The sequence below is a fragment of the Acartia tonsa genome, chromosome 7 (genome assembly GCF_053477335.1).
Source record: "Acartia tonsa isolate MP-2025a chromosome 7, ASM5347733v1, whole genome shotgun sequence".
Classification (NCBI taxonomy): Eukaryota; Metazoa; Arthropoda; class Copepoda; order Calanoida; family Acartiidae; genus Acartia; species Acartia tonsa.
In genome coordinates, this window is record NC_137266.1 from 43293514 (window position 1) to 43307812 (window position 14299).

General features: G+C 31.6%; 1 protein-coding gene and 1 long non-coding RNA gene across 2 annotated transcripts in view; both read right to left on the bottom strand.

Annotated features, from left to right (window-relative positions):
- trx (histone lysine N-methyltransferase trithorax) overlaps nucleotides 1-14299 on the bottom strand; it is a 55802-nt gene that overhangs the window by 36105 nt on the left and 5398 nt on the right. The window contains exons 11-23 of the mRNA XM_080166360.1: nucleotides 14001-14105; nucleotides 13341-13463; nucleotides 13095-13183; nucleotides 12326-12383; nucleotides 11472-11561; nucleotides 10937-11061; nucleotides 10421-10507; nucleotides 5743-5794; nucleotides 5048-5160; nucleotides 4384-4489; nucleotides 2403-2520; nucleotides 739-816; nucleotides 217-343 (exon numbers count right to left, since the gene is read on the bottom strand). Coding sequence (XP_080022486.1) covers nucleotides 217-343; nucleotides 739-816; nucleotides 2403-2520; nucleotides 4384-4489; nucleotides 5048-5160; nucleotides 5743-5794; nucleotides 10421-10507; nucleotides 10937-11061; nucleotides 11472-11561; nucleotides 12326-12383; nucleotides 13095-13183; nucleotides 13341-13463; nucleotides 14001-14105 — 1271 coding nt within the window. The remainder of the gene's footprint in view (nucleotides 1-216; nucleotides 344-738; nucleotides 817-2402; nucleotides 2521-4383; nucleotides 4490-5047; nucleotides 5161-5742; nucleotides 5795-10420; nucleotides 10508-10936; nucleotides 11062-11471; nucleotides 11562-12325; nucleotides 12384-13094; nucleotides 13184-13340; nucleotides 13464-14000; nucleotides 14106-14299) is intronic.
- On the bottom strand, nucleotides 5796-7945 carry LOC145323813 (uncharacterized). Its single transcript, XR_013881109.1, has 2 exons — nucleotides 7784-7945; nucleotides 5796-7650 (listed from the first exon to the last, which is right to left on the bottom strand). It is a non-coding gene; the product is annotated as an uncharacterized LOC145323813 (long non-coding RNA).

Genomic DNA, 14299 nt, shown 5'->3' on the forward strand with positions numbered 1-14299 from the left:
TTTTTTAGAAATTTCAGACTTCTATCTTAATTAGCAGCCGAGAAAATGAAGTTATTCATTAAGGTAGCTCTTAAACAAACGTATTTTCATTTTTAAAAGAATTAGCTTCGATACAAAAAAAAATCATTAATGAGACAAAATGTTTATAGTTGTATAAAATTAGAGTGTTGTAACATGGAGCAAGGCTCCTTTATAACTATTAGCCATCCTACATACCTTGTGACGGATAAATTATGATCTAGCTTGGTATCACCGAGTATACGAAGCTGATTGTTTTCTTTACAGTTGGCCATGATGACGTCTGCTGCTGTTTTACAACTTACAGAACTTGGCACACTTATTTCTAAAAAAAAATATTTTTATCATTTATACTTTATACCTAATAATTTTTATTCAATTAGTTTATTACACATTTAGAAGTAATTTTGCTTCGTTAAATAACCCGTTCCCCATGAGATTGTTGACCTTCCCCCACCAAAAAAGCTTTAACGTCCTTAACCAAAGACGAGAAAATGATAAAACCTAAGGCTAATATTTCATTTTGATCATCTTTGGGAAGGCTTTTACAATTTCAAGAATTATCTATGAAAGCTATCAGTCTGTATATTTCTGCTCAACACCAGTAAAATCTCTGTAACAACCCAGATGGCATTTTTAAACATTAGAGTAAATATTCATATTCCTTCAAGACAAGGATAGCAGGTTTTAGTCTACAATTTGATGAAAATAATAGTTTACCTGAATTCCACAAGGAATCATTTGTAGAACATAAACTCTCCCAATCTTCTTCTGTCAGACTTCTAGACTCTTTGCATTCTAAACAATAATTTTGCATGGAAATAAACTCTTTGTATTTTAATTTACTGTTTTAATTAAATCTGACAGATATATCCTAATTGTAGGTAAGAATTGTATTTTTAATGGCAAAACTACTCATATAATTCGAAATACCTGTTTGTTCTTTACTCAGTATGTGAAATACAGGAAACATTCTGCTTTTAGATAAGACGGCTCATTTTTTTGTGGAGATTCCCTATACCAATAAGCATGGCGTCTATTAGTTTTTATTCTTAGACCTTAGACATTTTAATCATTTAGACCTTATGTCCAATCCATACATGATGTTTTGCTACTTATATGGATGTTGATACTAGTTTTATATAAATATTTTTTTTGAATAAAATATAAAACTAATAAATAAATAGGTAATATTTTAACAACAAGGATGATAACTTTCATTGTTCGATAAGCTCATACAATATAAAACGGTTTAATAAACAAGAACAGCAACGCTGATGAATGACATAGCGATATTAAGAGTAGAAGCTCGGCAAAGGTCATGAAAATCTTAATTTAATACTCAAAATCACATATCTCCCCTAACCCCCAGAGGCTGTCCAGGTAATCCAGGTAATCTTTTTGGACATTTGTATATCTATAGTATCAGCCGAGAAATTTACATTTACCCCATTACATTTCTGATAAAACAGACATTTGAAATTATAGAGTAGAACTGATACCAATAATAAAATTAGCTAATAATTGAATTCAAATTGATGTATACATTAGTTAGTATCCAAATATTTTCTAATATTATTTACAAAATAAATTCTATTGAGAAAATATTTAATAATCTCAATACTTCTATTCATAAAGTTTTCATTAAAATTGTTATATTTTGAATAATTTCATGTGAATTAAATATCAAGAGATAAATATCATATGTATTTAACACAAAAAAAACGGCAATTACCCCTCAAAAGAAAATGGACCACAAAAGAACAGTTTAGCTCATTTTAGATTAGGTTTATCACAGCCCGACAGGGGCTTAAATTTTTTAAAAGTTAAGTTGGGGGTTCAGTGGTACTCACATTAGTTTAACAAAAATACCAACACGCACAAATAAATAAAATATTAAACTATTGATCTTGATTAAACACGAGACTTTTTGCCTACTGCCAATAACAATCATCATCATTAGTAAGATAAAATGTATTAAGATTCTTTATATACGTGTGAAATATTATGATATAATTGTTATTATGAATTATTGATCAAAAAAGGAAGGGACTTTAATAGCTTAATCTGACGGACGCAAGAGACGGACAAATATTCAATAAAGTAGCTGCGCTCGGAGAGAGAGAGTGAACAATGTGCTGTTTATTACTCTAGTCCCCAAAGTTTTATAATAATGTTTTCTTATTCGTTGGCTCAACAACTTTGGGGACTTTAGTGAATTTTGATTGGTTGACTCATTAAGTTAAGTATTCAAACGTTTCAACCGCTAATTTTAATCTATAGAAGGGGTAATTTGGTGTATCATCATTGGGAGGTAAATAAATTTATCGGCTATTGACTTATCCCTTTAGATCCCTGAGCTGTGCTGCTTCTCAAATATTTACCTTTGTTGGTGCTCTGAAGAGAATGAATAGTAGATGTAGCATCCTGTTTTGCATATGTTTTATCTTGTTTTGCATATTGTTGATCTTCTTTTTGGCATAAATCTGACATCTGAGTATTCTAAACAAGATCAATTAACAAGATTATTAGAATTGCGATTCTTTTGGCGAATAGGCATATTGTTAGAAGGAAATCAGCTTTGTAAACAATTCCAAGAAGCAGGAGTGTTAATTCTGCACAAATCATCTCCCCCCCCCCCCCCTTAGTTTTTTCCCAAGGAGGAGGAAAAATGAAAAAAAAAATTAAGTAGCCCTCCCCTCACTTAAATGAATTCAGTTAATTATAGTTATCTTCTTTATGGGATTAAATACATTACAAATATGGATTTTTCAATTTTTCCTCCCTCATTTATAGCAGGGGAACCCATGCAAAATATACACCCCTGCTAAAAAAAATTAATGAAGCAAATTTTCTAAAGATTGGCATAATAGTCGGTTTCTTTAAGAGCTGATATTGTTCTTTATTTCGCTTTCAGGGTTGGAGTCAGCTTCTTAAAAACCAATATTTACTTTAACAGGAATGTGTGTTATAATTCTCGTCTCGTCAGTATGTGTTCTCATATGATATAATCTCTAACCATATGAGAACACATACTGTGGAGAAAAGAATTTTTAATTAATATTGTTCTTGTTCTACTTTCAGACATGGAGTCAGCTTAATAAGGAACTAATACATTACTGCAGCCGCTAAATTCTCAGATCAGGACTGTATAGTATAATTCTCGTCTCGTCAGTATGTGTTCTCATATGAAAATCTCTACCCATACATATGAGAACACATACTGTAGAGAAAAGAATTTATCATGAATTTATATGATTTTATGTTCTGCTTTCAGACATGGAGTCAGCTTAAATAAGAACTAACATATTACTGCAGCCGCTAAATTCTCAGATCAGGACTGTATAGTATAATTCTCGTTTCTTCAGTATGTGTTCTCATATGAAAATCTCTACCCATACATATGAGAACACATACTGTAGAGAAAAGAATTTATCATGAATTTATATGGTTTTTGTTCTGCTTTCAGACATGGAGTCAGCTTATTAAAGAACTATTATATATAATATATATTACTGCAGCCGCTAAATTCTCAGATCAGGACTGTATAGTATAATTCTCGTCTCTTCAGTATGTGTTCTCATATGTAAATCTCTACCCATACATATGAGAACACATACTGTGGAGAAAAGAATGTAACATGAATATGGTTCTCTTCTTGCTGCAGCAGCTAAAGGGGGGAGTTTTTAATGCAACCATCTCGTAATCAATGATTAAATGGCACTTAGAATTCGAATTTCGATCTGAAATTTTTTATGAGTAATCCTTGGTAGGTCTTTTTTCCCTAAATCGAACAAAAAGTTCTCAGCCGTTTAGCCGTTTTTTGCCTATTTTCAGGGCAAATTCATCATTAATTACGTAGGAATCAACTTTTTATAGCATATTTTTGGTTTAATTCATGTTAAATGATAGCAATAGCCATATTTTAAATTTCTAGTACCAACAGCTACCGGCTAGAACCGTTTGGTACCTAAGGTTTTTGAGCGAGAAAATGTATAATGTGGAGATAGGTTTCGTGACTAATATGCTCTTAAGATTGGCAAAAATTGGCAAAACGGCTGAGCCGCCAGCCGTTAACCATTACTTTTCCAACTTTTTGTTCAATTTAGGGAAAATAGACCTACCAAGGATTATTCATGCAAAATTTCAGATCAAAATTCGAATTCTAAGTGCCATTTAATCACTGATTACGAGATGGTTGCATTAACCCCCCCCCCCCCTTTACACAATATCTCACATACTTTTAAACTTTGATTCAACATAAAAATTCTAGTCGATTTTAAACATCTTCGATTATCTTGCTATGTTTATAATCACTGCTGAAAGGTGGTTACATCCTGTACGAAATAATATTGAAAAGTTTACCTTGGTAAAATTTGTTGACTGATTATTTATGGCAGGACTAGAGAATTGTTGTATGGCAGTTTTGTTTAGGCATCCTGGATTTTCTGTAGACGCCATAATTTCAGATCTATTATGATGCAAAATTAGTCTTTATAAATGCTTTTGTATATACAAGTAACAGAATGTCTATCTGTGTGTGTGTTTGTACCTAAGTATCTTGCTAACCGATGGACCGATATGGTTCTCATTTACAGCGATGCTTCTCAAAGGTCCTGATAAGGTTTATAAATACATTGGGAGAAAATTCCTTTTGATATACTTACTTCTTTACTAAAACCATATTGAATTGAACAATTAATTTTAGCCTAAACCAGGGATCTAAAGGGATAAGACAATGAGCGATAAATTGATGTTCATTGTACAATATACACCCTCAATGACGATAAATATCAATATCTCTACTGTACACTAAGATTATTCGTGAAAAGTTTGGACAAAACAATCAAGATTGAATAAATGTACCAAAATTTTTAAAGACCACCAATGAGAGATTGTCTTTTAAAAATATTGGGTACCAGAATAATTTATAGTCCAATGTCAACCCCCCTTCCTGGGCCAAAACATACAATTTTTTGGCTAATTTATAAAAATGTTGCCATTTCTACAGTTAATATAAAAATAATACCTATCTGACTTGTTGGCAATGTTGGCATCAAATTTGAAATGTTTAGCCAGCGGGTGTCTGATCAGCTTGGTGAGTAATAGTTGCTGCTTGCTCAGAGTGTCATCAGCAATAGCCTAAGTGTGTTTGAATCCTTGCATACTTTTCAAAATTGGGTAACCAATTGACAAATGGACTTTATCTTTATCTTTCTAATTTCAGAAAAGAAATGGAAACTTAAAGGGAAGCATTTCTATACATGGGGTCTGTCAATCATGCGTCCATCCGCAACTGTTAGTTATTATATTTAACTAAGAAATGTTAGGATTGTTCTATCGATTTTAAACTATGCATAATAATTCCTGCAACAATAAGGTACGATTTAGTAAGCGAAGTAACTCTTTAATTGTTACCTGAAAGTCTGTGTGTCCATTTAAACATGTTTATATAGAACTCTTTAATGTTAATTTAGGCATGTTAGAATTGAATTATCGATTTCAAACTTGGTATGATGATTCCTGTAACAGTCAAGTACAAGTTAGAAAGAGTATTAACTCTATAATCGATACTAATAAGTTTGGAGGTCTGTTTAAAAAACGAACAAAGATACGCAATAATTTACAAAATAAGACAAACATACAAAATCCTACTAGAGTTGCGCAGAAGTAACTTGAAACAAAATTGCATAATATCAAAATTAGAATGCAGGGATGGTGCACCTGACTCCACCCGGTCCCCAGGACATCCTCTCCATTCTCTTCACTACACACTCTGCAACATATAAGCAAGATTCAATGAACGATTAGGAATAATCCAGGTATCTTAAGGGATAAGACAATGGACGATAAAATGATTTACACCCCTAATTACAACTTTTGAATGTCAAAAACATTTGAGGAAAACACTCAAAAAAGATTTATGAGAAGTCCCCAGAAATTGATTGATTTGTTCAAAAACATTGAGGAGCTGTATAATTTACAGTCCTTTGTCCCTTTTCTTCCCTGATTCATAATTTGAAGTAACAGAATAAATATTCTCGTATTCATTCGAATCCGGTGGATAGGAACCGGTTCTCATCCATACGAAAAAAAACTATGTCTTTCGTCGTATTATATCCAGCTTTCTACGAATATAAAAATGTACAATCATAAGATTAATCTTATAATTGTTCATTCTATATCCGCGGAAAGCAGTTTATAATACGACGAAAGAAATAACTATTAATTAATATATTTTGATTAAAAATTAAGAACTGAGCAGACAAAGATTTAGTGAGTTTAGAAGCTGTATTTTCATTTCCAGTATCGCTACGGAACCGATTAATATCTGGTGGAATAGAACCGGTTCTCAGCTATACGAAAAAACTATGTCTAGCATCGTATTATATCCAGCTTTTCTACGAATATAAACATGTACAATCATAAGATTAAAATCAGTTTTTTAGCCTGTGCATTAAAGGTATCTCGGGGCTAAAAAATGGTTTTAATATTATAATTGTGCATTCTATATCCGCGGAAAGTTGTTTATAATACGATGCGAGAAATAACTATTTCAGTATCGATTCGAAACCGATTAATATCCGGTGGAATAGAACCGGTTCAGGCCATACTAAAAAATTAACTATAGCATCGTATTATATCCAGCTTTCTACGAATATAAAAATGTACAATCATAAGATTAAAATCAGTTTTTTAACCAGTGCCTTAAGAATCTCGAGGCTAAATAAAATAAAAACTGGTTTTAATCTTATAATTGTATATAAATTTTATATCCGCGGTAAGCTGTTTATAATACGATGCGATAAATAACTTTTATCATTTATATTTAACTATGCTAATCTTTGATTGATCCGTTCTAATACTATAATGGATTTAGAATGTACGTCACTGTGGGCTAGAATTGAATCAAGACAAAAGTAAGTGCCGAGCTCTGGGACCTATTAATGGTGAAAATAGACATAAAACCATGATGATTCCAGGTAAAACCAAAATATTTCAGCGGGGGCTTTTTAAGAAAATTAGATTTGAAAATTTCAAGTTCAATTTTCACCCCATAGGAGTTGCCGCATAAGCATGACAAGAAAAGCAAATATTATTTATTTTAAATTTTGAACAACTTTGCTTTAATAAAGTTCTTCATAAAACCACTCCTGAAGGGAGTTAATAAATGGCCATTTTTATCACTTGCTTTGCAAAGGTCACGAAAATTCAGCCTAAAATAAATCATATATAGAGAGGTTTTAAGAAGGACTTCATAAAAGCAAAGTTGTTCAAAATTTAAAATAAATAATATTTCCTTTTCTTGTCATAGTTATGCTGCAACTACTAGGGGGTAAAAATTGAACTTGAAATTTTCAAATCTAATTTTCTCAAAAAGCCCCCGCTGAAATATTTTGGTTTTACCTGGAATCATCATGGTTTTATGTCTATTTTCACCATACATAGGTCCCAGGGCTCGGCACTTACTTTTGTCTTGATTCAATTCTAGCCCACAGTGACGTGAATATTATGACAGGCGGAAAATTGTCGTCATTTTAGTTTGCTAACATGGACATCACTTATTGGTCAGTTCGTTCATACATTAATTAAGCCAGCTACAAGCTTCACTTTAATAAAGTTCATGTTAAACTGATGTAAGATCCAAGTAATAATAAATCGATTTTAATCATGTATTATGAAAATGTTAAAGATTCGATAACAGATTTTAATTATTTTTTTTCTTAAGATACATGATTAAAATCGATAAAAAGAAAATTTTCACTGTAAGGGTACAATATACATTGAAGAATGCTAGCAGCCAAGCGTAGCCTTTCAAATTAAAACAAAAAAAGAGAAAATTCTTCGTTTTTCTGACTCTTATAAACATATATGTAATTTAAATATTGACAACTACTTTAATAGAAGCTCTAAAATACTAATAATAAATAAACCTTTTTTTAAACAGGTACAGTTGTATCACAATATTTATAGAAATAAATCTTTTTGAATTCTTTTTTTAACAATAAAAAATACATTTCTAAATTCTAATACACTTTGGTAAAAAATGCCCATTCAAAACATGATTTTTCTTTTTATTTGCGTATCCAAAAACAAATGTATAACGTCGTATTAGACAATTTTCTACGAATAATAAAATAAACATCGTAAAATAAAAAGCAGTTATATTTTGTTAGGCCAGACATTCGACCCCTAAAAGTGATTTTATTCATATAATTTTTCAATTTAATGTCCGCGGAAAGCTGTCTATAATACGGTGTGAAAAAATAACTATTCTTATTTTGATTGGGCATATTAAAGAACTCCATCAGTCAAGTAATCCATTCCATTTTAATATGTATTAGTTTTTTTTTAAAACAATATTTGATATTTAGGCTTAATTACTTATTAAACCAGCGGCTATTTATTTAACTAAATCCTTATTGGACATAATTTGACTTATTTGTTTACAATATTAACAAGAAACTTATAGACCAAAATAAGCATTGTTTTTGTAAAATGCGATCATATTGTTTGAACCCAAGGAGAGAGAAGTCAAGGGGTTATAAATTATGTTTAACCTATTGTCTTATTCAAGTCAATAGCGCAATAAAATGGTATCTTTACGATTGACAGGTCTATAAGGAAGCTTTTCTTTCAAAAATATTAATATCAGAACGCTTACTTAACTGATGAAATTCCTACGACCAAATTTCAACTAAACAAAAATAATATGCAAGATATATTAAAAATTACATAAAAATCTTTAGGAAAAAAATTAATTAATTAAAAATTAATAGAAAGAGCTAATTCTGACTTATCTAAAGTTACAAAATCTTCATTATCATCTTCAAAAGTTGCGACATCATTACTATTATTGACAATTTCAGACTCTAAATTATTTTCTAATACATAAAAATCAGCGTCGGCGGTGGACATTTCAGCGGCGGGCAAAGGCTGCAGGGTAGATAATCGACGAGGGGAATCGATTGACGCCGACGACGGTTGGGGATGATCGGTTCTAGCCGGCTCATGAGCGGTTGGAGGCTTACACCAACTGGAATAATAAAAATAAAGTTGGAATGGATTACTTTACTGTAAAGGGGATTATTCACAGAAGAGATTCAATTATTTTAAACTATTTGGACAAGCCAAAAATCTATTCATTGTATTTTAATTAGGTAAAGGATTTAAGAAAACATTTGATAAAGGGGTAGTTGAATGAAATGCATTTGAACTTATTTTACCGAATGAACTCAGTATTTATCCCTATTATATGAATAATATAAGCAAGCGTTTACATTTTTACCATGTAGTTTTTAAAATATCAAGACTTAAAAATTTGACTATTGTGACACATGCATATTTTAAAGATCGCAAAACGGTATTCTTGTTTTTTATTTATGAACTGGAAAACCTTAACAATCACAAATTGGATTCTCTTTAAACTGTCTGATAAATGTTATTTATTCTTTTGAATTTCTACATTATAATTTTGACAACCCCTAACTATACTTATCTACAAAAATACTTCAAGTAACTCATTTCGTTACATGCACTTCATGCAATTATCCCTTTAAATAAAGGATATTTGATACTGGTTTTAATTAAATTTTGGTTTTCTGCACATAATATTACTATTCTTAAAATAAAATCTTCTATGAATAATTCCCTTTTATTTATTTTCATAAATCAGAAAATTTAATGCTTTCACACTAAAAGTGCCTGTTGAGCACTGATAACACCACCCCTTAATTTCAGGGTTTCGGATCCGGATCCGCATATTTTTGAGTCCAAGGATCCGGATCCGCAAAAAAATGCGGATCCGGATCCTTGGACTCAAAAAAATGCGGAAAAAATGGAAAAATCTACCTAAATTTATATAAAATCTCAGACATTCTCTTGATGAGAGCCAATCTTTAAGGTTTAGGGTCAGACTTGAAAATTAAAAGTATTTTTAACTTCGAATTAAAGAATAAATATTTTTGAAAAATTTGGTGATTTTATTTTTATTGTCAAGGATCCGGAACCGGATCCGGATCCGCACTGACCAAATTTGGAGGATCCGGATCCGCAAAAAATCAATGCGGATCCGAAACCCTGCTTAATTTTGATAACATTTGAAAATAATGGGGTGGGTAATTTTCCCTAGAGGATAAACCCTGCTAGGGGCCTATCCATGTGGTACACTAACCCAACGCTACCAAGTACGCATTGTAACCTAACAATCGTAAAACTCCAAACCTATTTTTTTTTCAATTTATTTTAAAATAAGGGGAGGGGTACCAGTGCTCAGCAAGGAACCATGTGTAAAAGCGCCAGAAATTTGTTTAATAATGTAGATTTTATTAAGGTTGCGTGATTTTTGGTCCCTCAATAAAACATTGAAAATTATATATAATAACCTAAACCTGAAACGTACCTGCAGACAAATTCGACAGTGTCCGGTAGGACAGACAGGACATGGTACTGCTCATTACTCAATCCCTCACATTCTGCATGGATCCAACTAAAAAATAAGGATAATTATGTTCATAAGTATTGCAGCAATGGAAAACCCTTAACCTCTTTAATTTAAAACATATTTGTATATTTAGTAAAATGAAAGTATTATCCAGTAAAAATCACAGGTAGGCTTTCCAAATATTAAATTTCAGGAAGGGTTTCGACACCCCCTACCGTACGCAACTGGTTTTATCTAAAATTATTCATACTATAGAAAACTCACTTTTAAGCATTTAAACTGGTTTAAGAAGAATAAATTGTTCCTCCAATTTACACGATGTCTTTATTTACAACGTTTTAGGTAGTTCTTCTCTTCTCAATTTTGATATTTAAATTGAAAATGATTTATCCTTTGTGCTTTTTATATGTTAAAATGATATACAAGATTAATGATAGAAGAAAGATTCGAAATTGAATAATTTAAATACAATACCTGCCACATTTGCAGCATTCCATCATGTCCAGGCTAAAATCCTCTTCATCATAGCATCTCTTACACACTGTACAATAGCTGCCATGTTTCTTAGCAATTTTGCATTCACCACACATCAGAGGAACCTTAATTAAATAAAACATACAAAAAGTTCACGAAAAAAAAATAATGCAAAGAGCTTAACAAGTTACTATGTTCATAAGCAACTTTTAGTAGCAACATTTATGTCATAACATCTTTAACATATAGTACAGTAGCTTCATACTTTTCTGAAACATTGCATTTACTACACAATAGAGACACCTACAATTAGATAAAACTTACAAAGAGTAAAAAAAATAATAATGCAAAGAGATCAATAAGCAACCTAAAGAAGCAACTAAAATCCTAAAACTTGCAAATGACAAAATTAATTATGCCAAGAGCTCGACATATTATAAGCAACTTAAAAGTAAAACGGTCTTTTAAACAAAAAAGTATTACAAAGAGCTCCTATTGCTACCATGCTTTAAAACAACTTTAAAACATGGCTTACCTTTGAAGATGGTTTAACATTAGAACTTCCACAACTACTACATTTCAAACATTTGCCACAGATCCAATCATTTTCACTGCTAACATTCTCCTTAGAAAATAAACTTTTAGTAATGAAAGCACTTTTTTTAAAGCAATGAACACTAAAAGGCAAATTTAAAATTTAGACAATTTGTTCCATGCATAAGGAAAAAGGATAAGATGGTAAAATACTACTTCCCCATCCCTAAATTTAGAAGCAGACGAAAATCAAAAGCCGCCCAGGGCTTTTTGTAAGTCAATCATAAATAATAATGTGAATAAAAAGAAAAGCAATATTTAGCAAACAGCCGTGGGCGGTCAGAATCAGCTGAATGTTCATTATGAAAAAAATTTCCCTCTTTTTAGAAATAGAAGGATTCATCTTTCATGAACAAATTTTTTTAAATAAAAATAAAATTCTATGTAATTTTTAATTAAAACATTAAAACGAAAATATCTAATCTAATATTCTTGCCCTAAATATGGAAATAGTAAAAAGTAAAAAAATATTTTTTAAAATAATTTTTAATCCTCCCATTTAAAAAGTAGTGGAATAGCAATAAATTTTAGCGCGGCAACAGCGCTGAGTAGGCCTCTAGGCCCACTGCCTATTTTCGTCTTCTAGTTGCTTCGATTCCTCTCTTTTATTTTTTTCTCTATGGTTCCATGACAAGCTTTAATTTTGATTAACATCATGTAAATTTTGACTTGGTAATAGTATAGACTGCTAAAATGAGAAATTATATCTAAATACAATATACAAAGTCAGAAGGACGGACTGAAATGCCATAACTTTAGTCTATAGAGTAGCTGCGAAATATTGAAATAAAGTACCTGGTATTGAGCCAAACAGTCAGTGTGGTACATAACATTGCATAGCAGACAATGAACCCTAAAATAATAGGTAATTTAAGTATTTGCCTTTTATATTTCATACAGCTGTGCAACAAGTTGTAATAACAGTAGGTACATATTTCTTTCTATAAATCTTGCTAACCTTCTGAATATTAAATCTACTTAAAGTTAAACAACAGTTCAACTATCTCTCAAACAGTACATCTATCTATCCAACTCTTAACTATACCACAAGTCGTACAAACATCTAGACAGGGGTGTATATTCTGCACAAGATTTATTTTTATTCCCCTGCTACAAAATTTTTTATTTTTTTCCCTCTAGTTTTTTCTCGCCAAGAAGGGGAGGAAAATGGAAAAATATTTAAAGAACTCTATATTTTATCCCTCCTACCACACATTTTTTGTTTTTTTCACCAAGGAGGGGGGGAAAATGGAAAAAATGTTTTCAGTTTTCTTACCTAATTTTTAAATTTTTTTCCCTCCAACCACTTATTTTTTATTCCCCCCCCCCCCCCCCCCCTGAGCAGGGGATCCCATGTAGAATATACACCACTGCATCTAGATATCTATCTATCTCTTAATCTTACCTATCCCTTTTGATGTCAGATAAGCCACAAGTCGTACAAACAGTACATTTATATATCTCTATATCTCTAAACCTAACCTATCTTTCTAGATACCGGCTATATCACAATTCACAGCGTATACACCGTACAATTTACAATACATCTATCTCTGAATCTTACCTATCCTTCTTGATATCAGCTGTGCCACAAGTCGTACAAACAGTACATCTTGAGCATATCCAATTATCCTCAGATTCGGGGAGGTCTTCCTAAAATATAAGAAAAATATACTAAGGAAAATTATATCCATAAGAAGAGCAACAAAAGTTATTAAATTAGGTAACAAATTCTTAAGAAAAAATATATAAAAAATACAGTGTCTGTCTATAGGTTCGTCCGTCCGTATGTCTGTCTGTTTGTTCGTGCCTGATCAATACAGTAAGGATGAGCTGGAATACAACAGGACTGGCATCTCATCATTTTCTCCTCGCCTCCAGAGGCACACAGGAAACACAGAGGAGTTTTCAGATCAATACTTGTCATAACTCCCTAAAAAAATATAATTTCATTCCAAAATCTGTAAACATACATTGTATATTGTTAACAAATTGGGCGATGATTATTGATTAATGCGAAGTTTTCGTATTTCTTTCCAAGAAGATTTTTCTATGGGGGATGAAGCTTCCCTTTCCTCCCCAAAAATAGTTATAACCTTCCGTAGGCCTATAGGGAGAACCATACAATACAGCAATTGCGAGATATTTTACAAAGTCATATCTGTCAATCTATTATCTACAAGATTAAACTTCGCAATATGGTCTTCAACATTCATACAATCTATATTACAAGATATCTTACATTAGTGTCAATCTAAGCAAAATATCTATTTTTTAATCTATCCAAAAAATGTATTCTCTTCATTTATCTACCCAAGAATCAATTTCTATCTATCTTAAGAAACTTTCAATCTATCCAAAGTATATACATGTGTAAGCAATAAAACCATTTATCTATCTATATTTCTCAATGTGACCTAAGGATATAATGATCTATATATCCAAAGAATCTATTGGTCAATCTGATTACCTGTCCGTGGAAATCATTAAGATCCGGATCGAACTCCTCAGTATAGCCTACAGCAATCATACATTCAGAAGAAGCATAGCTGGAACATTCTTCTAGAGACACGTCCTAGGCGACCACAGGGTGATTACAAAATTACTTTCAGAAAAAAAGGAAAATTCTGAAGTCTCAAGTGATCCTAAATATCATCTTGAAAACCAGTGTGGAGGGGGGGGGGGGGGATTATCGGACTGAAAATTACATTGGTAGGTACCGAAAGTTTTATAATTTCGTTATATAATTTGTTGGCTCAAAAACTTTAG